The sequence below is a fragment of the Ornithodoros turicata genome, chromosome 5 (assembly GCF_037126465.1).
Source record: "Ornithodoros turicata isolate Travis chromosome 5, ASM3712646v1, whole genome shotgun sequence".
NCBI lineage: Eukaryota > Metazoa > Arthropoda > Arachnida > Ixodida > Argasidae > Ornithodoros > Ornithodoros turicata.
The window spans coordinates 63,448,367-63,472,426 of record NC_088205.1 but is presented as its reverse complement, the minus strand read 5'-3'; the positions used below and the strand labels follow the sequence as shown (position 1 = coordinate 63,472,426).

General features: G+C 44.3%; 1 protein-coding gene across 1 annotated transcript in view; it reads left to right on the top strand.

Moving 5' to 3' along the window:
- The window catches only part of LOC135396131 (uncharacterized), a 316,659-nt gene that overhangs the window by 138,887 nt on the left and 153,712 nt on the right, over positions 1 to 24,060 (top strand). Inside the window, exons 2-3 of the mRNA XM_064627167.1 lie at positions 7,593 to 7,656; positions 23,559 to 23,653. Coding sequence (XP_064483237.1) covers positions 7,593 to 7,656; positions 23,559 to 23,653 — 159 coding nt within the window. The remainder of the gene's footprint in view (positions 1 to 7,592; positions 7,657 to 23,558; positions 23,654 to 24,060) is intronic.

Below are 24,060 nucleotides of genomic sequence, written 5' to 3'. Positions count from 1 at the left end.
GCGGCCAACAACGGCGAGTCGAGTAAGACCCCCCTCCTCTCTCTGTTTTTAGAGTGCAGGGTGGGCGTTGAACGCCACATCCCACCGAAGACGGAGTAGGTGGGATGGGGTGCAAAACCTTCCCGAAGCTGGCTAAACCTTAAACAAAAAGAAGACGAAATCTCTTGCATCTGGCTATCTGGAAATATGGCAAAATCTGTGCTATGTGTGCGTTTTCATGCGGAATATGCCATAACGTGCAAACCATGCATTTATATGAACCATAGAACCTTCTGATCGGTCCGAAACCTCGACCAAGAGTGCTTTTTCATCGTCCATGGATACGGACCCATGTAGAGAAGAAAAAAAACTTGCATTTGCATGAAAGTCCGTGCTGTAGTTATAGAAACGTGCGGGGAATATCATAGAGGCTAAAGAGGTTCACGACACGTTAGTAAAACTAGCGTCGTTGCCCAGTTGATGTAGAATGTGATCGTTGGCGGTGGATCCAAAGGTCACTATAAAGACTGGGAAGCGCTGGAATCGGGTTCCAGCACTTGTTGCTGGTGTTGTTGTTGTTGCTGATGTTCGCTGGGTCTTTTGGCAAACTTTCCCGCAAATTGTTCGCAGTTGTCCCTGAAGTCGACCCCGAACGCGTACGAACACCATTCCTCTTTGCGTCTGTTTGCATCACATAGCCGCAGTCGCTTTGCGACGCTAATATGAAAATTTAAAATATCGACAAATTGGAATCGTGTTTTGCGGTAACGTAAGACGACGATGAATGCCAACTGCGTGTGTTTTAATTCAACCACACCAACACCAACAATATCGAATCCGTTAAAAGGCGAGCTCTTCGCTTTATTTATAATAAATGCAAGTAGTATACATAGGGCGAGAAACGACGACATTGCCACCAGGGCAGCGCCACCGTCGCGTCTGCGCCGACTTTTTTCGCGTATTTTTTCCCGCGCGCGGTGGGTGGCGCGGGGGCGGAGGGCTACCTGTGCGCTTACCGGTGGGTGGAGGGCTGCGCGTGCGCTTATTGTTGCGCATTTTTCAGCCGGGGCCGACTTCTTTCGCGATTTTTCTACCTGGGCCCGTCTGCACTCACAACTTTTTTCCACTACAACAGGTGTGCAGTGGGCTGTTTACGTGCAAGTATAGACATGCAAAGGATAGCCATACACAAAAGTACAAGTGAAAATATATTTATTAATACCAATAGTGCTGGGAATTATGCTGTGACTCTGTGTGAAGGAGAAAAACCCAGCCAAAAAGTCTGAAGCAGAAGAAACACAATACAATACACGTAACAAAGATTATACTTATTACAGGTACGATACAATAGCATTGAAGAGGTATCACACATCAAACACAATATTTTTATTAATGGTAGTCATACACACAAGTTTTCAATGAATTAGAATTAAAATGGAATAGCACATTTCATCAAAGAAGATATTATTAATAAATATGATTACAATAAAAATTACAAGTTTTGTTGTCTGAGACGTGAGCGCCATCACTGCAACAGTGGAGTTCGAATTACAAATTCTGATAGATGTAAGTAATTTCGAGCACAATAGGGACGCTAAGTTTAATATTGCAACATAACACAAATTTCATTAATCAGTTTCTTATGAAGTGAATAGCGCAGACATAAGGAAATAATTCGAATAAAGACAACACAATCAATAGCTAGCACTAATATAGAACCAAACCGATGTATCCTAACATGTAGGGAAATAATAGCTAAACAATACCATATCAAAACGAGAAACGGACACCACATTTAACAAAAGAAGATATTCTTAATCAATATGATTACAATCAAAATTACAAGTTGTATTATAAAAAGTCTAATATTCCTATACGTGACCACCATCATTGCAATAGCGGGATTTTAATTTCAGTTACAAGTGCCGATAGATGTACGTAATTAATTGTGAACAGCAGAGACCCTGGAAGATCATGGGACACGAACGACACAACGACAAGAACGACACGAACACAAGAGGAAATAAAATCTATAACAAAGGACACTGCATTTAATCAAAGAAGATATTCTTAATCAATGCGATTAGAATCAAAATTGCAAGTTAACAAGTCTGAGTCGCGATCACTATTATTGCAACACTAATAATTTCCTTATGATCATGTTTCTTATTAAGTGTTTAAGTAATTTCAAGCACAACAGGAAATCTAAGTTGCATATATTTTGTTCCAACATGGCACAGCTTGTAATTATTCAATTTGTTATTAACTGAATAGCATAGACGTAAGGAAATAATGAGAAACAACACGATCAACAGATAGCATTAATAGAGTGCCAAACCTGCGCATCATCCAACACGTAAGCAACAGATTCAGGCATAATCAATCCAGCATAATCAATACTGTATTATCAATAAGTATTAAGATATAGCATAATCAATCTGCACATCAACGTCGGAAGGACCACTGGGATTGATGGCGGAGTTTTTGAGGTTTGCTAACGAAGAATCGAAATACACTAGACCAGATGTAATTGTAATCATTGCAATGGGCATTGCGTTCATCAAGAAAGCAGTGAGATCGAATTATCATATACAAGCAGTCTATATCGCACCATTCATTACGGGTTTGGTGAAATTACACCTAACTATTGAGATGGAAAGTACATAAAAAATCTTAGCACATGATATGTTCCACTACCACGGCTATACAATTATTTTCTTCTACCAGTTCTCGCAACGATGTCGAATGAGCAGAAGTTCAATACTGTTGTACAAGGTCTGATGTATCATCACTTATTGAAACTCAATGACTACATCAACTGCGGTGGACCACCGGACGATTTTCATCTAACACTGTCTTGTACGCCATTCAAGAACCTCCATACAAAGAAAGAAAACATCAATAAGAGATTGCGCAAGTTTTTGGCAACTAAGTGCAAGTTACTGAAGCGATACAGATACGGCGACAACATATCGGGTGCATTAATCAACGCTGGATTCAAGCGACCCATAATAAGACTTTATTATACAGTCGACCCGCGTTTATCCGGACGGCTTCGTTTCCTATGAAAATGTCCGGAGAGCCGGGGAACCGGATAAGTGAAATACGAAAATCCAGAGTGACCCTAAAAGGGCATCTTTATTGATCATTACACAGAAAATATACATTGTCATCTGTTTCATTTTCATACACGCATCCAGTTCTTGCAAACCTTCGATAATGACATTTACTTACGAAATATTGTTCTGTTGCTCGAAAAATAATAGCGCTGTTCTCAGTGCCGCCCGCGCATTTTCTACCGTCACAGCTGGCGCATCCACGCTTTCATCATCAGATTCTTCTTGGACACTATCGGAAGCGCAGGGGTCCTCGTTGCGGCCCGTCTCATTCTGAAATGACCAGACTGCTGAGTGGATTACTTTTATGTAACATGCAAAGTCGGAGAGGGAGAAAATTCTTCCTAGCAAAACCCTCTTTGTGTCAGTAAAAAGGAGGCCACTATCAGGGTTCTCCACCTCGCTTGACTAGATGTGTGTCAAGTGTCATTCCTTGACAGTGACCGGATAACTGAAGCCGAATGTTGGGTATTAGTCACTTCTGTTCCCTGGAATTCTCGTCCGAGTCCGGAAGCTGAAGTCCGGATAAACGAGGGCGAAATACATGGGAAGAAATCCGTCCCCGTGCTTTTTTGTGTGGATTGCGCAGGATCCGGTAAATGAAGTCCGGATAAACGCGGGTCGACTGTATGATGCATTCCCACTTCATCAATCAAGACAACAAACGAAAACTTCAGAGTTAGGAATAGAACAATTGTACTTTATCGAAATAAACAAGTATATAACTGAAATAATAAATGTAATTTCTTTGTCATCTCTATAATGAATTCCATGCATCGCAACGAAAGCAGATTGCATTTAGTATGTTTAGATTGAGAAAAATGATTGCTAAGGAAACGAATATTCCACACTATGTGCAAGAATTCTCATATGGAATCAGCGCTGTCAATCAAGTAGGTTTTACCCGACTACAATCTGTACAATTTCAACATCCGAAGGATAGAATTGCCAGAGAAGGATCGGTCATTCAAATTTAGAGGCGTGATACGAGTGCGTGTACATTTCTCAAACAGTGGGACTAGCTCTCTTATTCATAAGCAAACGACAAATGTATAATTGAAAGTATGTCTATAACATCTTTTGACAATATATGTTGAAAGGAATCTATTATCAAATACAGCGTTGCAAATGGAGGATTTTACAAGCATGACGTGCAGGCGGAGTCTACATTCCTAATCACATAATCCTCGTAACACACGACACACAAATGCATATGAGATCAATTCTAAGTTGTAATCAGATTCTGCGAGAAGCCAATCACGCAACAGTCATCTGAAATGTTTAACCAATATACAATGGAAGATATGCAATCTTAATTAGAATAAGCACATATTCATTTTGTAAACTTAATCATTATAAGCAGCACAGGTCACACATAAACGTAGATCCAATTCACAAGATGTACTCGAGGTTTCCCGTAACCATACTGAAAAACTATCACTCTATTCTTAGTGTCATAGCATACGAGCACTGCCAATGAAAAGGGCATACTTTAATTTTATAAGTTTTTCGCTCATAATGAAGTAAAACGCAAACTCCACACTAAAAATCATTTTCTTGTTTAAATTTTCAAAGTCAAAGTTGTACACTCTTTCTTACATTTTTTTAAAGGTATAGATTAAAAAGTTGTGCATATAGTCACACATACTATACAAGACATTTGATTGTGGCTTAAATGCTAAAATTTATCGATTCACTTCCAGGAGAAGTAGAGACTACCGCACATCAGTAAGTGTTTAATTAAAATTTGAACTGGTGTTGCAATTTACGATCAGAGTTGTAGAATGTGTAATTTCACAATACGCAAGCTTTAGCTCGCTCACTTTGACAAGCACTCTTTCGCGATGACAGAGAATTTCAATCAAAGAGTTTGATATTTTCTATACAAGGTGTCCCAGAAAACGTGTCATTGAATTATAATAAAAAAACTACACCACCTAGAATCATGCGGTCAACGGCATTTGTTCTTATTACGTTTTTGCCACCTTGTAAAGTTAATGTCATGTACCCCAATTTTAATTATGCAAATATTTGCGAACTGAACTCAGAAATTTGCCAAGGGAAGGTCACTTTTTTACCCCACCATTATGAAGAGCGTGCCGAATTCACTCAAATTCATGATAATTGACAGTGATATTCATGAGCTATCCCATCGGAAAAAATAGCCGAATATCATGCTTTTCGGAGCACCGGACCATAACGCGCGATGTCTTTTTGAGCACAATCGCTCGCAGTCCGACGAAAGGAGGTTCCGAAGCCAGCCCACAGAGTGATAGTAGAAAAAGTAACAGTTCCTAAAATTGGGAGAGGGAAAGCATTATCCCAGCGAAAGTCGAACGTGATAAGCCATGCCTGCATTATCTCTTTCTGCGATGCCGGGGTGGGCTGAGTTTCCAACCTCCTTTCGTCGGACTGACAAAGATTGCGCTGAAAAATTCATCGTGCGCTATTCTGTCCGACCTCCGTAGAGCATGATGTTCGGCTATTTTTTCCGATGGGATATCTCCTGAATATCCCTTTCAATCATCATTAATTTGAGTGAATTAGACACGCTCTTCACATTGGTGGGGTAAAAAAGTGACCTTTACTAGGCAAATTTCCGACTTAAGCTCACAAAAATTTACATAATTAAACTTACGTTACACGACATTCACATGAGGAGGTGGCAAAAACCCAGTAAGAACAAATGCCGTTGACCGCATGACTCTAGGTGGTGCAGTTTTTTAATTATAATTCAATGACACGTTTTCTGGGACACCCTGTATACACTACAACGCAATGTGGATTCTCTATGCCATGGAGATTAATAGTTACGCCTATTTTTCGAATGAAATTTACTTAGAACTCGAAGAAAGCGTGATCCCAGTCGACGAACCCGTCTCCGGAAAAAGCAACACGCTCGCGTGAGGTACCGCGTTAACGCGACGGGCGCGGAATCGTGTTCGGTTTCGGGTACGGCGTCGGGGAAACGTCGCTCGGCGTGTTGCCAAAACGTCTTCGATGACGAGGATGACCCTTTCTTCGAGTGTTAAGTAAATTTCATTCGAAAAATATTCGTAATTATTAATCTTACATAATTTAATTCCATTTTAATTCTAATTCATAGAAAACTTGTGTGTATGATTACCGTTAATAAAAATATTGTGTTTGATGTGTGATACCTCTTCAATGCTCTTCGATCGTGCCTGTAATGAGTATAATCTTTGTTACGTGTATTGTATTGTGTTTCTTCTCCTTCAGGCTTTTTGGCTGGGTTTTTCTCCTTCCCACAGAGTCACAGCATAATTGCCAGCACTATTGGCATTAATAAATATATTTGCACTTGTACTTTTGTGTATGGCTATCCTTTGCATGTCTATACTTGCATGTAAACAGCCCACCGCACACTGTTGTAGCGGAAAGAAATTGTGAGTGCAGACGGCCTAGGTAGAGAAATCGCGAAAGAAGTCGGCCCCGGCTAAAAAATGCGCAACGATAAGCGCACGCGCAGCCCTCCACCCACCGGTAAGCGCACAGGTAGCCCTCCGCCCACGCGCCACCCACCGCGCGCGGGAAAAAATACGCGAAAAAAGTCGGCGCAGACGCGACGGTGGCGCTGCCCTGGTGGCAATGTCGTCGTTTCTCAACCTATGTATCCTACTAATGCAACCAACATTACTTAATCATCTCCCTGCACTCACGAGATACTAAATTCCCCTCTTCCTGAGAGGCGCAGATTCTATAGTTTTATATTCTTATTTCCATAGAACAACCTTATTCGGATCGATGTAGCTGATTACGTCTCTAGAAAATTCTCCAGAAGAACCTGTAGCACCTCCTTCAAGAATATATCGTTCTTACAATAACAGCTTCCGTTTGTCATACTTTCGTCGTAGGGTTCGTTATCGGAACTATCTTGCCCCGTACCAAGCGGTAGTCGCATCCCGTCCATCGTGCTTTGGGGTAGTGGGCCGCACCTCACGTGGCGAATTTTCCCATTCATCATCATCAGTTTATCTGTTGTGGTGATGATGACGGCGGTGGTGGAGAAAGCGCCTCACCAAGTAGAATCCTGTGTGTTAGTGAATGATTTTGTTGTGAGAATTGCGCGACCAACCTGTTTGCCTTTGTGTTATACAACATATGTGGCCGTCCTAATTGGACGAACAACTGGTGTTCTGTAGTATCGCGCAAAAAACTTTAATATTAATGATGAAAGAAGAAGAAACTGAAAAGTCACTGAAAAGTCACAGAAAGAAGTCACTGGAAAGGATAGCCAGCTGTAGGATTCGAACCCACATCTTCTGGACTACCGGTCCAGGGAACATTGAATCAAGAAGATGTGGGTTCGAGTCCTACAGCTGGCTAACCTCCCCCCCCCCCCCCAGTGACTTCCTTCTTTCATCATTAATTGCTTAGGCACTTGAGGCTTTGTATGTATTTGTCCTTACCATGTGTTCCAGCCTCAGAACATCAATTCCCAACTTGAATATTCATGATCTGCTCTTTCTTTTGCAGATTTACTTTACCATTTTCTTCACAACTGGCATGTTTACCATCACTTCAAACGAAGAGGAAGGCGGTAAGAAAACATGTTATTCTCCAACGTCGGTTTAATTTTCCTTGGTATCTTCTTGATTTATTATATCTCTTCCAATTTATTACAACCGAACAAGCGCTTCACCTTTCTTTTCGAAATGAAGATTTTGTGTCACTGAGAAAGAAAAACATTGCAAAACTGTGCGCGTTTGAGTTATTATCCTCGAGGCTCCAAGGTGATAAATCATCTGACTGTGAATCGCGTACTTCTACGGCTTCGAGGGCTTATGTGGAAGGAGCTGTCAGTCGGATATTTAAACACGGTTCCTGGTTTTCGTAACCACGTCGGCTCCGAATAACATCGTAACCCTTGGGAAAGAAAAGCAAAAGTGAGCTGCGATGGAGGGCGTAATTTATTACTTCGTATGTAAGTCTTTGGAGAATGTGATTGCATATTTGGGACGCCATGCGTGTTTGCAAAAACTTACAGCGGGAGATAATTGTTATAAAATACAACGCTATGCCGACTCGCACTGACGGACGGTATCACCCCAGGCAGCACACTAACTTAGTCCATTATTGTCGGGAAACTACCGGTCCTATAAAGGACCATGTTGACCATTATTTTTCGAATAATTGTTGCAGCATGGGAATGTTGCTCCAAGATTGACAACAAGCGGTCAATATTGACTGGTCATGGGAAATATGCACCTCAGCAGTATATAGCCAGCAAACAGGCGATATTGCCTGAAGATAGGCAATGCGGTCTACATATAGCCGAGGGCCAAACAATATTGGATCGAAGCGGGCAATACGGTCCGAATATAGCCTGTGACCAAACAATATCGGCTGAAAGTGGGCAATATGGTCGACATATAGCCGTCGGCCAAAAGAATATTGCTTGGAACAATTTTATTTTTTAGATGATGAATGGTGGAGATGAATGGGGAGCCCTGGAAGCTGGCAATATAGTTTGCATTTAGCCGTCTGCCAAACAATATTCAATGAAAGTGGGAAATAAGGTCTACATATTGCCGGCTACCAAACAATATTGGATGAAAATGGGCAATATATGGTGTGCATGTAGGTGCCGGCAAAACAATATTGTATGAAAACGGCCAGTATGGTCTACATATAGACACCTGTCAAATAATTAATATTCCATGAAAGTCGGTTAATGTGGGTTCCAGAGTGGGCATATATTGGATAGACGGGATACCACTATTGGCCCAGTTTTGCAACTGCAACCTGATCCAAGAGTGGCCGAGTATCGGCATGCCTGCTTTCGGCTCAGATACTCTATAGTATGCACTGTAGTATAGGTGCAATACACTGTATTTCCTTTACGGTACCAATTAGGCCAGTACTGGCATACGATCTATCCAATATTGTCCAGCGTGGGACCCGTAAGTTCACCTTATTGTGCAGCAGGATGCCAATACTGGTCCCAGACAGGCCAAATGTTGGCAACATTGGACTGCTTGCACCAAAGTCGACACAGGCTGCGTTCCAATACCTCGCGCCCGCGAAGCCGCCTGACTAGGCAGCTGAGTAGACCCCTTTGCTTGTAACTATTGGAACAGGCTTGCCTAGCCGAGGCGCCTGTGGCGCCATCTCGTTGCTCACGCAAGAAATGCGTATAGCGCAAGCGTAGCAGGACTCTAATGCGCTAAGTTTGTAGGACATCGAGCATAAACTGTCACCTTCACAACTAAACATGTGTTGCAACTCTCTACGCAGTTTTAAACATAAACTAACCATTTTAAACATACCACTATGTGCAACTTTACATTTAAAGTCAGCAGAAACAGCGGGCACGCTGGTACCGTCAACGCGCGTCTCAATCCCGGCTGTCAGATGGTCACGCGTATAACTAGACTGCATCGATGAGCACTAGGCGGTAGCCGACTGAATAGCGAACTTAGCGAGATTTGGAACGAGACTTAACATGGCGGCACTTCCGGTTAAACCGCCAGGCAGTCGTACTAACCGGGGTATTGGAACGCAGCCTGCCTTGGCTATTGGAAAGCCGACCGGCCTTGTTTAATATTTAGGTTTATTATGAAAGCAATTCAGTGATGGAATTATTTTCAAATATAATGAAAACTGTAATAATAAACAGTACCGCCTTGCTTTCACTGGAGAAAGCTTAGCTAGTCACTTGCATTTGTTCTACTACTTCCCGCGTACAAAGACAGAGACCGCCATTAGCGGTACGCAACGGAAAACGGGATGATCGCCCTGCTAAAACCAATTGTCTTACGCCCGCTCCGCTCGCGCTCAGCTGATCACCGTAATCGGAGCGGAACGTAAAAACGGTCAGCTAGAACTCTCTATTGCCACTGCAGTTCCTACAAAAATATCGAAAACATTTCTGGGTACCTCAGTACGTAATAGGTTGCCACAATACAGGTAACATATCGAATAAGAATCTGAATACCGGGTACGAATCAATACCAGAAGTATACGTGTCAAGAATTTTTGACGACTTGCATTTTATGAGGGTTTAAAACGCAATCGTCACACCGTTACAGGCGCGCTTCGCTCCCTCGTCCTAACATCCCTCGCAGTGGGCTTGTTTCTATTTTCTTTATCTGTTCTGATGCGGTGCCGAACAAAAACCACTGAACCCTCGCGAGTAGTTTGAAGCGCAACAATAACAAAAAGCCTGTGGTGTGATAACCAGTGTGGGCACTCAGGCGCCTTGTGCCAAGAGTTTTGGCGTTCTTTATCAGGTTCTTCTCTGTCTTCGTCTCTGTTTCTTTCTTTTTTGTTTCAATACGGAATCTCCGCGCCAGAATGTCGTAATTCAGTTCATAGGCCTTCCACTAACGCAGGAAACATTATGAAAAAGTAAAAAGACAGGGAATGTGACAACTGCACTGGCAAACCGTTATTTGCATGTGGTCGTGTCAATATTGTACCTTGATTGGGCATATATTGAAGTCCCATTTACCCAATATGGGACCAATGTGAGGCCAATATTGAGCTGCTGCCTGGGCAACATGGGACCTACATTGACAATACTGGAGCTGAATATTGGCGTGCCAATATTTGGGATTGCTTGGGCCGGCTTGAAATTGTAAAACTGGGCCAATATTGGGAATCCGAGATAGCCAATATTTGTCGAGCTTGGGACCCAAATTGGGATAATGCATGAGACACGCACGCAAAAAAAAAAAGAAAGAAAAAGAACAAAAGTTACAAAATAAAAAAAGAATAAATGTTTTTTTCGTGTCAATAACATGAGCAAAATTCATCCATAACCTGTTCGAGGGGTGGTATCTGTTCAAGGGAAAGAAAAGAAGAAATGTGTGTGTGTGTTCGGGAAATTCGTGAAGATACAATGTATTAGATTGTTAGGAACGTTGGAAATTATGGAGATTTAAAAATGAAATATAAAAGTTTGAAGTGTTTTGTTGCTCCCGGAGTTTGATGAGGCATGCATACTTCACACCTTAAGCGTTATCCCGCAAAATATTCAAGCTTTGCAGGTGAGAACAGTTAGTATATTTGTTCTTCACTCGAGGAGTACTTGTCTTCCAGAAGAAAATAGTCATGGCAGTATTCCTGGACGTCAAGAGAGTCTACGACACAGTCAGACATGCCAACGTTCTGCATCTATTGTTGCAAGCAGGTGTTCCCGGCAGAATTTTCTTGTGGCAGGCTGATTTTTGCGTCACAGAACACTTTCTGTTCGCACGCAAGAAGGGGTCATGTCGAAAGTTGTCTTGACTCATGGCGTACCACAAGGCAGCGTTTTAAGTCCTATCCTTTTTAACCTTGTGATGGCAGGCCTGATGTCCCGCATTAGCCCTAAAGTCAATAATCTATCTATGCCGATGACGTCTGCATTTGGACTGTTGGTAAAATCGAGACCAGCAATCCTGCGTCGTCTTCAGCATTCGCTGGATAACATTTTTCGGTATCTAACAGAGGCAGGCATGGACATACCAACTGAGAAAAGAGCAACCTTGGAATTTACTCGGAAGCATATGCATCGGTATCAGTTCTTCCTTAGCAATACGCCTCTCAAGCAATCAACAAATCATCCTGGGTGTCATCCTAGACTCCAACTTGTCCTGGAAGAAACATATCGATCACCTCGGCACAAAGGCACACCGGTGGATTTCTGTTATTTGTCGCTTTGCTGGGTCCAAGTGGGGAATGAATGAGAAGTCTCTTCCGGCCATCCACAAAGCTCTAGTTCGAGGGACTCTTCTATACAGCCTACCTGTCTTGCACGGAATTTCACAGACGCAAGAACAACGACTGCACTGTATTCTAGCACGGAGCTCCTTTAAATGCTCCTTTAAAGGAGCATTAAAGTGGTATCTAACATGGCCAAAAACTGCTGTCATCTTGTAAAGCAGTATGTGAAAAGCATTCCTACAAAATATTTTTGTCCAAAGTTGTTTCACCGCGGCGCAATTAATTTGCAAAGACGTCTACCCACTCTCTCAAATCACCCACTCTAGTGTGACGTTTGTGGTAGAGAACCCCGTCATTCGTTGGTAGGAAAAACCGTCTGCTACGAACATTGCGAGCTGTTTCTTGTTGACTTCTATTCTCTATATGATTTATATCACGTTTTCTAAAAAAACAAAACAAAGCATATATGCACCCCGACAAAATAGGGTTGCAATCACAAGAGTAATATATCCGTGGCTTCTGTGCAATCTCAGAACTCACAGTAGCAGAAAGCAAGCGATGATGTCGGTATTGTGGCGCCACCTGTTATCCACTGAACCAACTGTGCGGTGAAAACTGTCAGAGAGGCTGCACACTGTCGGGAAACACTGGGGTATCGCTGCACAACACACAGTTAATCTCGGGCTGCACCACTCAATTCTTCCCGCGGTGTCAGCGGTCCCAAAAAAATCGAGGTCGTGTCACTGACTGCCTTCAAATCTCCGTTTCGGACATCACGCAGCCGGAGAATGCCTGGCGTCTCCGAAGACCAGAGCAGACGCTGCGGCCTGCGCGGTGTTGCTCACCTCGATCATGTGATACCAGGTCCAATGAGGAACGTCCCTACCACTCGCGTCACATAGTGACGCGCGTGGCGGCGCTCATCACGTGGCTATCCTGAAGGCGAAGGAGGGTGTTTCGCGCACTGGGGATTCGGTGGGCTATTGCAGGCGTCCCAATTTCGCTACGGTTGCACTAACTGTGGGAAAACTGTTTTCGGCCGCCTAACATCCCATACCGACCAAAAACAGAAACAAAGTTGTGTGCGTCTAGACTGCTCCTTTAAGGGTCTGTTTCGGCGTCTCGAGTGTTGGGGAAACGCGGATCGTGATAGCAGCAGCCCGCGAAATACGACGTCTTACACGAAGTCTTACAGCAGAGGTAGACTATTCGGCCACACTTGCGCTTCAGAGCTCACCACCGCAGCCATCCACTAATAGCAAAAGTTTGTCGCCGGAAGCAAAGTAATACGTACAAATATTCATGGAAGTGAACCATCGATCTCGCTGTCAATTCTTGGTCTTGATGTAAAAAGAAGCCAAGTACCTACATCAGTTCTCAAACAGCTAGCAGCGGATGTGATGCATAGTTGATATACTCACCACATTGCAGTTTTGACGGACGGATCCACCAGCAATGAATGTTCATCGTCTGCGTTTGTTATCCCAACGGACGATGTGTCGCATGGATACCGTCTCTCACACAGCACATCATCAACGTCGGCTGAGTTATATGATATGCTGTTGTTTCTGCGTAAGGCATCGGAGGTGTGACGCTCCGCGGACCTGGGTCGTTTACTCGTATTCAAAGGCTGCTCTTCAATGTATAGCCAACATGGGGATTCGTGGATCGCTCGCCCCAGTCGTCACTGATATCCTCCATCAAGTTCAGCGTCTAAGCGATAACAGTCATCATATATCCCTGCAGTGGGTCCCCGGTCGCTGTGGTTTGAGCGGAAACGAAGAGGCCGACAGAGCCGCAACGGCTGCCCAACAGTCTCGGACGGTTGTACCAATAGTGTTGTTGAGAGGAGACAGGAGATCACTTCTGACTTAGCTCATCCAGCCACTAGCTCGTGTCTGCAGTGGAGTCGGGACATCACTGACAGATCTCGCATGTATTCAGTGGATCCAAATTTGTCTTTCTCAATTCCAGACCGTTTACCACGCTATTTTACGTCCCTCCTGTACAGGCTTCGTCTCAATGCAGCCTTCACTCCCCAATTCAAGTACCGGATTGGATACAGTGACAGCAACCTATGCTCCAAATGTGACGTCGTGGAGAACATTGAACATGTCCTAACAGAATGTGAGCTCTGCGAGGCGGAGCGGCGGCTCTGTGCTCAGTTGGGTACTGCTAGCAGACAGACGTTCAACCTGGCTGCAATTCTTGGCCCATGTCAGAGCCACGTGCAACACCGTCGATGTCTTCTGTTGTTATTGGAGTTCCTCTTGTCTACCGGTTTGCTCGTCGTCGGGTCTGGGAGGTACCCGGGTTCGAATCCCGGTGCCGGCTGTGCTGTCTGGGGTTTTTCCTGAGTTTTCCTCAGACGCTTTCAGACATATGTCGGCACAGTTCCCTTGGAAGTCGTCCCAGGGCGCATATTCCCCCAAGGCGTCAGCCGTGACGTAGTGTCCACCTCTGTGAGGTCGAGAACGGCGAGCCCTTTCACCACCACCACCACCACCACCACCACCACCACGACCACCACCACCACCACCACGACCACCAGACGCTGTAGTGTCAGACTATGTATCTCAATGACCATTGGTGCTTCTTCTCCTTCTTCTTCGTCCCACGTGCTTCTTTTATGTTTTTTTTTATTCCTCTTCATCTTCCTTTTGAGCGGCATAGCGCAGCCAGTGGAGGACAGCTCAATTATTGTGCTTGTACATAAATTTAACTACATTCTAATATCTCACATCTAATGCTTCGCGTGTGATGGGGTAGTGTGCTGCTCTCCAGAGGTGGATCACCCCGTGTCATAGTCACTATTTAGTTGTTGGTGTTGTTGTTCCAACATTTTTTCACAAAGGAATCAAGGCCTCCCTCCGCGAATCTTTTATTGTTTCAAATTTTAGCCCTTTTGTTCACTATGCTCGGTGTAACGTATAGATTACTCTAAACTGCTTTTGCACTCTTTCATTTCGAAGTTGTGTTGTTTAGATACTGCTAAATATTGCCAAATACCGCTAAAGAAGGGAAGCCTACGGACTTTCACAGCGTATTCACCACTTCTGCCATGGTAAAAATACGCGTCCATGCGTGCGGCATTAGATCAAATAATTATTATTCACTTTAATAATGCAACTTTAGTTGGTACACAGTAAAACATTTTGCACCCTTTATGTGATTTGCGGATAACTTTTTTCAGTTACGCCCTTTGCTACACCCTCGTGAAACTACGAGGGTGTTTTATGAGTGTAAAATGGGTGTACTTTAGAAACGCACCCCAAGAACACCCTAAAAGCACCTTATGAAAGCACTAACTGCGGATGTCTGAATTCCCACGATTGCTCCAGTGCACCACGATTAGGGTTGTCACGGTAGGGTTGTCAATCAGGATATCGCGAATCCCGAACTCCCGGGATTTCTTCTGGGAAATCCCGGGATTTCGTGAGAACAAATATGGTAGGAAAATCACACACCTGTAGGCCATCAGGCACAGACTCACTCCTTCGTAAGGAAATGGCACTTTTTATGACTGGAGGTGGTAGAGGACCGCTGCCTTCACGTGCGTACAGATATTTGCTGACTGTCTTTTCTTCTAGCGCAGAGGCTGAACGGACCGTCAGTTTGGCAGCCAGTATTTTCACAAAAGTTCGCTCCGAACTAGGGGGCACCACCCTCGACGCTCTGTGCTTTCTCAGGTCGTGTGTTAATCGTCGTACAATGTGATAAGCACGCAGCGACGGAGTTGTAAACTGTTTAGTTTTTCGTTTCTTTCCATTCTTTTTTTTTTGTTGTTGTTGTTGTTGTTTCTGTTTCTCATTCAAGTGGAATGTTACACCGTTTCAGAAAATTATAAAGTAATATTTCCTGTTACTTCAAGTGTAGCGGGACTCGCCTTCTTTTCACGTGCAACAGTAAAATGCACATGAATAGAAAAGGAATGGCATTGTCACAACAGAAAGAATAAATAAATAATAAATAAAATGTAAGAATTTCGCCGTCACTATTTTAATAATGTGGTTACACTGCGAATTTTCGTGTGCTTTCCTTCAGGAAAAGGTAGAATTGACAAGCGCACATGAGCTGCGCACGACACGCCGATATAGTCACTTGAGGTAAATAGACTTGGTTAGATAATGGTGAGTTAAATAATTCTGACCCGCCCAGGACTATACTTGGAAGCACCAACTGAACTCGTCACAATCCCGAAATCCCGTCCCGGGATCCCGGGATTGACAGCAAAAAATCCCGAAATCCCGGGACTGCAAAAGTGGCTCGGGACTGACAACACTAACCACCATGCACCAGTTCTCCTGTGCTGTCCTTTTTACACGCTATTTCTAAATGCGTATCCTATAATCACAAACACCCTACCGGACTCGGTATAGCTCAGTCGTAACGCGTTGGCTTGCTGATTTTAAGATCGTGGGTTCAATCCCGGCTGAGGACGGTAGTATTTGGGGGAGGTAAACATTTCTTCCATCACCGTGTGTCGAAGAATTCCTGCGCAAGTCAAGAACCCCAGGTGGTCGAATGCCGCGTGTAAATCTACTCCGACTATTATGAGTAGCACCCATACTGGAAGGGTGTTTTTCTGAAAGGGTGTCCACATGAACACCCTTTTCTAGGGTGTTGTGAAACACCCCCAAAGGTGTTCGCCATGAGAAAGTTTAAAACACCCTTATGGGTGTAAATCTTTTTACTGTGATACTATCCTTTTCCTGAGACAATGACCGTTGCCAGATGTAATACACTTGCATTTCAAGGTTAGTTATATAGCTAGGTACCCGGTATAGTAAGCTTTAAATAAAATACGTAACCTTTATTGTAAACTTGTGATATAACAAACACTGCGCAGCACATTTTGTGTTGCCCAAGCAGCGTGATGTATACTGATAGTGGGAGTGTTTTGTGGTTTGAGGGGTTTTAGATCAATATTTCTTTTCTTCGTGGGGCAGCCCTGCGAAAGGAAGCACAGCACTGATAAGACACTTGCCTACCACCCCCAAGTGCTTGACTTGCGTTACCTTGACTGTTCGGGTGGCTTGTTCGTTATCTTGCCGATAATAGAGAGTTTTAGTGCATCGTACGCTGTCGCCTTTCCGTACGTAAGAGATAGCGTGGTGGTTCTCTGCAACGCGCGAAGCTCTCCTTATGTTTTGCGCGTGCGCAGAACCACCAACGCTATCCCTTACGTACGCAAAGGCGATAACGGACGATGCCCTATAGAGCTCACTAATAGAGAGTTTTAGTACATCGTACGCTATCACCTTTGCGTGCGTAAGGGATAGCGTTGATGGTTCTGCGCACGCCCATAACAGAAAGAGAGCTTCGCACAGTGCGCAGAACCACCAACGCTATCCGTTACGTACGCTATCGCCTTTGCGTACGATTCACTAAAACTCTAATAATACGGTGTCGTAGAGGAAGCAGGGTGTCGTTGATACCAGCGAGTTTTACATAAATTACGCTGTCGCCTTTGCTACATAAAGGATAGCGTGGTGACGCTGCGCAATGCGCAAAGCTGTGCTTGTGTCTTGCGCGTGCGCAGGACCACCAACACTTTCCCTTACGTACACAAAGGCGACAACTTACGTTATGCTAAAGGCCCAGCCGTGTACGACGATTTCTCGATGGGAAACCGGCGAACTTTAAGATTCGCCGGTGAACAGCGACTCTAAATACTGACTCAAAATTATATAGCAACTTATAGTTTTGCTCCTCGTATGTTAGTTTAGCTTAGCTTACGCGTAGCTATATTATTGACTCTAGACTCTTAGAAATGAACTTCACCACATAGCACGCTCCTAGCCAACCATCATCCCGAATGACAACGTTCTCGCCCCTGATTTGTTGAAAACTGGAGGAGGAGCCTATTTTGTGCCATTATGCACGGCACAAAATAGGCTCCTCCTCCCGTTTTCAACAAATCAGGAGCGAGAACGTTGTCATTCGGTATGATGGTTGGCTAGGAGCGTGCTATGTGGTGAAGTTCATTTTTAAGAGTGTAGTCATGCCTATACGGACCGCCCCCCCCCCCCCCCGCCCGTTTGAGGATTTTAAATAAATAATATTCCATTCGTGTCAGCCATATATGGTCTAGCCACACACCAATAACATTCGACACGGACTGACCCAGCCATCAGGTTGCTAGCAATTTGTTGATATGATCTATCGAGCCATCACGGTGATGATGACCAGCGGTGTTGCTTTGTTGCTCGCCTGTCACGCTCATTCACATCGAGTTGCGCGAGCGGAAAAATGTTATCTTGCTTGCAAAAAATGTCGTCTGGGTCATGTGCGGCATTAAGGGAATGAAGTCTTAACTCGGTCTTAAGTTAAGAGAATTAAGTCGGCATTAAGTCCTTGGCACTTGGTAAATCCGTGTTTTATCCCTCGCCCAAAACCAAACGCCCGCGGGACGAGTACGTATCAACATCCACGCGCATTGTACGGTAACGCTCCGCTCGATTCCCTCTCAACCTTACCATTCCTTCCAAGCAGAAAGAACATACCTTCGATATTTCGAAACGCTGGTGAACATGGTTTTTACAGACTTTGTGCTAATACTAAAGTTAGTAGCAACCCGCTCATGCGAATGTTAAACAGCATCGAGTTGAACACAGTCTTGTAGCAGACGACTTAAATTCAAGCCGTAAGCTTACGAAGTAAGGACTATGTATGGAAATTAAGTGAATGGCTCAAAGTTGGGCAGTGTGTTACGTTGTTAGGAACGAGAACATTTCATAATTTCAAGCTATTCTTTAATAAGAGGAAAAGAAAAGAAAACAGAAATGATGATAGTTCTCTTTGAAGAGGAAGTGTTTCGGTCATTCAAGAACAATTGAGTCGCGTGTGTTCTGCAAATAAATTTATCTACCGTTAGTCTTCTTGTCACAGCATTGGTGAGTTATGTGTCAGCTGTGTGTCATGTCTCACGAAATTATTGATTACAGTCTATAAAGAGCGCAAATGTATACGGCAAAACATATGGATGACCAAGTGGGAAGCGAAATTCAGGATTAAGAGAGTTTCGGCTCCTTCCTCGTGAGTATAAAGAATATGCGCCGAACGTAAACAGAAACGTATCCCTGAAGCACCTACACGAACTCTGGTGATAAAGTCTCTAGCTCTTTTAGAAGGGTACAGCTTCCTTGTACCACATAGTATCAAATTAGTATCATATGGTATCACATTAGGGGAGCGCCAATTTGCGCTCTTCGAGAGAACGGTTTTCGCAATTTTCCGCCGGCTATTTATGAGAAAATTCGATTTCTCGCGAACTAAAGTTGATAAAAGTATTCACGGAACTAATGGCAAAATCTTCCCCGAGGCAAATAGCGTTGATCCCATCATGTTCAGACGACATTCTTCACCCCTTTATTTATTTATTTGTTTCCACACACAGTGCCCACAGTGCCCACAAACAGCTATTAGGCCTGTTAGGCCATTTATGCTGAGAACAGTTGATCCAACGCTCGCTTTTCACTATGCCCCGAAACACCTCTCGTCAAGATGCTGCATTAATTCATCGAATGCGTATCACATAGGTCTTAGAAGTTTGGGCATATGTGTTCTGGACCGTCATATTCCGAAAACACCAGCATCATGACCGAGCAGGTCAAGGCGTCCCGCTCGTTGGTGGTAGCCAAGGTCGTGATGAAGACTGGGAGGTGGTGGGTTCGAATCCTACCACCGGCTGCGCTGTCTGAGGTTTTCCCTGGGTTTTCCGAAGACTTTCCAGACGAATGTCGGCACTGTTCCCCCCGAAGTCGGCCCAGGACGCATCCTAACCCCTCTGTCGCCCACTCCTTCCTGCTGTCCTCTCTTCATCTGTCCACATCTGTACGCCGCTCATAGCCACAGTTGCTTCGTGGGGCATGGAATGAAAAAAAAAATCCGAAAACTGTGGTTTAAATGTGGTCTTATGGGAAAGACGTGAAAAAAGTAGCATAGATATCACGAAATCACGACCTGACTGCGTATGGAGAAAGCAGAAGCGAATGCAGCGATGACAATTGAATAATGTTTTTCTCACTGCATGGTCACATATCATGTCCTTTCAAGCGTTGCGGAAAGAACACATCGAGCTGGAACCGTTTCAACAGCACCGGACCCTATACACAAATGTAGTAGACGGTCGAGCTGCCCCGATTAGATCAACCGCCTCTGACACACATATACATTTCTATTTATTTGTTTGTTTGTTTGTTTGTTTGTTTCCATCACACAGGTGGTTGAATTCGAAGCTACGAGGGTGGTTCCATGAGTTTCCGGCCCGAGGTAGAAAATGCGCGCGAATTTGAGAATGCGATTAAGGACGCGTGGCGCCATCTGTTGGAGGGCTGGAGCACCACCCTCAACCCTCTCCATGCTTTTGTCGGTTGGAGAGCGGCATTTCAAACAGCCAGAGTGCGCTCTTCAGTTAAAATTGAAAAAATCGAGTACCGCGCTGTGATAAAATTCTTGACAAAAGAGGGACTTTCGCCTAAAGAAAGTAAAGCGCGACGTGTACAGGGAAGCCTCTCCGTCGTACACAAAGGTAAAGGACTGGGTTAAGTAGTTTCGACTGGGGCGAGAGCTACTCTTAGAGAGAGTTTGTCTTACGCTTCGGAACCTTCTCTACTTTCTTCCGAACTACTTAAGTAGGGAATCGTGGCAGTCTAAATCAGCATCACACGAGAAGCATATAGATTAAGGAAGGAGCCAACAAATACACATAAAAGCTCGGCGGGCTGTTTGTGTCATTCCGAGGTAGATCAATATGGAGACGCCAGTGACTTTCGACTCTGGGGACTTGGCTGAAGATGATCCACGCGATGGTCGTCCAGTGGAAGTGGTGACACAAGAAAATCTGTCTCTTGTCGAGGAGGAAGTGCTGTGCGAGAGGCGTCTGAAGGTGAAGGAAATCTCAGAAAGGCTGGGGCTTTCCAAAACAACCGTTTTCGCATCATCGGCGAGGGCCGTCACATGAAAAAGGTCAGTGCGAGATGGGTGCCATGACTTCTCTCGTCAGTTCAAAAGCAACAGCGCGTCGTCTGTGCCAAAGGGTTCTTGGAGCTCTGTCAAGAGAACGAAGAAGAAATATTGAAGTCAATTGTCACAGGGGATTAGATATGGTGCTCTACTATGATCCCCTTTCGAAAAAGGATTCGATGGAATGGCACAAACCAGGAGAAGCGCCCCCAAGAAAAGCCAAGGTCACACAATCCACAAAGAAGATCATGGCAACAATATTTTGGAATTGTCATGAGATCCTCCTCATCGACTTCAAAGAGAGGAACACCACAGTGAGTGCGACTTATTATGCTTCACTCCCTGCACTGACTGCGAGACGCCATCACGGAAAAGAGGCGCGGCAGGTTGAGTCGAGGTGTCCGGTTGCTCCAGGACAATGTCCCCGTCCACACGGCTTCTGTTGCCAAGGCTGCACTGAAGGAGTGCGGCTTCGAAGAAGTCCACCACCCACCCTACAGTCCAGACTTGGCACCGAGTGACTACTTCCTGTTCTCAAACTTGAAGAGGGATCTCAGAGGACGGAGATTTCAGAACGATAGTGAGGTGCAAGAGGCAGTTTTCCAGCATTTGGCGGACAAAACTTCGGACTATTTTTTCAAGGGTATAAGAATGCTGGTTGAAAGGTGTCAAAAGTGCATCGAAGTTAAGGGTGACTATGTCGAAAAGTGATACACCTGTTTCGTCCCTATGACTATTAAAAGTTGGTCGGGCCGGAAACTTATGGAACCACCCTCGTAAAAGCAAGACAACTTGATGAACGCCTCGACTCCCATAAAGACAGCAGCAAACTAATTCAATCAGTACATAAAGCGAGGCTATACCAATGCAGTACATACACGGGAAAAAGGGGGAAATAAAATGGAAAATGAAGACGTCTCTTGCGCAGGCCTATACTTGTTACAACACGACAATATTGCTAAACAAAATTATCTCGCATTATCTTGTAAATCTCACGCATTCACGTTCCTATGAAAACTAGCTCACGTATATATTTTTATACACTGGCAAATCGAATATCTATGTAATGGCGACAAGATTACTAAATGAATACAACTTCACGCATATGCTTGTTCTGTGGCAACAAAATACAGATGCGTTTGATGCTGATGAGTTGGGCGATTCACTGCTGTTGAAAATTCACGGGAACTGGCAGCATTGCGGCTGCACTGCGTCCGCTGTGCAGGGTTTGACCACGATTTGATTTAACCGCGACCCGAGAACGCACCACGATATATTTACTCCCCTTTGACGTTTGGAAATCAGCGAAACAATTTTGTTCCTTTCAGGATGGTGTGTGAAGAATACGAAGCGAATAACCAAGAACACATCAAGAAGAAAAATCTGAAAGGACTCACAGCATTGGGTTGCAATTGTACCCGTTCCTTTGAGTTCATTGCCTTTGCAATTGGAGAACCAGCAGGGGGTGGTTGCGCGACGTCATCGCAGTGGGGTGCGGCGCGTTGAAAACCATTAAACAATATTCGTACGAGGAATGCAATATTTCTGTGTCTTGCCCAGGTGTTTGAAGAAATCTGCTCGAACCGCATAATATGTAATGAAAATGACGTTGTCCATACCTGTTAAATGCAGTCGAAACTCGCTAATATGACCAGGGCCGTTCCCGCGGATTTTGGTCATAAAGCGAATTGTCGAAATTAACGTATTACGAGTCCTACCGTGACCTTTAAGCAAGCTTCGAAAGGTAGAAAATCACGTAAGCTGGTAACGGAATATGAATAATGAGGCATTTTGAAATAACGTACGGATTTAATGTATGTATGCATGGTCGATCCTTAAATCTAACGCATATCCGCATCTTCATTCCAGCGGTCAGTTGTGTCCGTTGGCGCTTCTCAGACAGCCGTATGACTGCAGCGGTCAATGACAATATGACCTAAGACACTCCTCTTTTAAGCACGTCAGAAAGGGGCATCATAAGTCACCCCGAAAGCGGGCCTGCGTTTTGGCTGCTATAGGTCAGGAGCATTGCCGGTTCAACGACCAACGGTCCTAATAACGAGGGTAAAGTACACGTGTTCGCGCCTAGTTGTGCGAGTCATAATACAAGTCCTTGTCATATCAACGAAATGTCACATTAACGAACAAGAGTAAGGCCATTAGGAGGAAACGGTTCCCGAGAAAAACGGGCATAAAGCGGGGAAAGTCGTATTAACAAGCGCGTCATATTAACGAGATTCGACTGTATATCCAAGAAATGTAGTAAACCTTTCCTCTCTTCCTTTCTTGTGTTACTGCTGACAAATAGGTATTCAGTGTCGGCCTTTTAGGCGACGTGGAACAGCCGACATCCACGTAGATTGGAGCCAATTTTTCTATATATGATTTGTACTCACTCACTCACTCACTCACCCACCCACCCACCCACCCACCTGACTCACTCACTCACTCACGCACGCACGCACGCACGCACGCACGCACGCACTCACTCAAACTCACACAGACTTTCAAATTTAAAGTTCTTTGAACACAAACTGAAATGGAACCAACCAATGAAGCCAACGGCCGTTGAATATGCGTATAGCTCCACTAAGCGTGCAATATGGCAACTTCTCAAACAGCATTGGATTCAATGCTCCCTGACAGGTTGACACATTACACGCTGGATGGCGCTACGTGCATGTTCAATGGCCGTTGGTTTCAAAGATCATTGAAGACAGACATGTGACAGGGGTGTATAAACGTTTTGCTTGCCCTTAGCTTGCTCCGTGCCTAGATCATCAAATTATTTCTCCAATATGATAAAGCGTTTTCCTTTTTTTGCAGGAGACCACGGACCCCAAACACTTATGATATTGGCCGTGCTCCTGGCGGGGTGCTGCGTGCTATCTTCCATTCTGCTCCTAGTAGGGCTATGCGTGGTAAGTGAGCCTTGAACGTTTGCTCCGTCGGTCATAAAGCTCTCTTAGGCCACAGAAAACTGTCAAACGAAACCACACACGAAATAGAAAACATTTGAAACATGCCTTCTTCAGTTTGTCTTACGCTTCGGAACCTTCTCTACTTTCTTCCAAACTACTTCAGTAGGGAATCGTGGCAGTCTAAATCAGCATCGCACGAGAAGCATATAGATTAAGGAAGGAGCCAACAAATACACATAAAAGCTCGGCGGGCTGTTTGTGTCATTCCGAGGTAGATCAATATGGAGACGCCAGTGACTTTCGAAGAAAACGGGTCGGCTGCGCGCCCATTTTCGTGTATTTTTATTTCGTCGCTGATCACCTTCTCCTATAGTGAAACCAATCAAATATTTCTTGTCCCCTGAAGA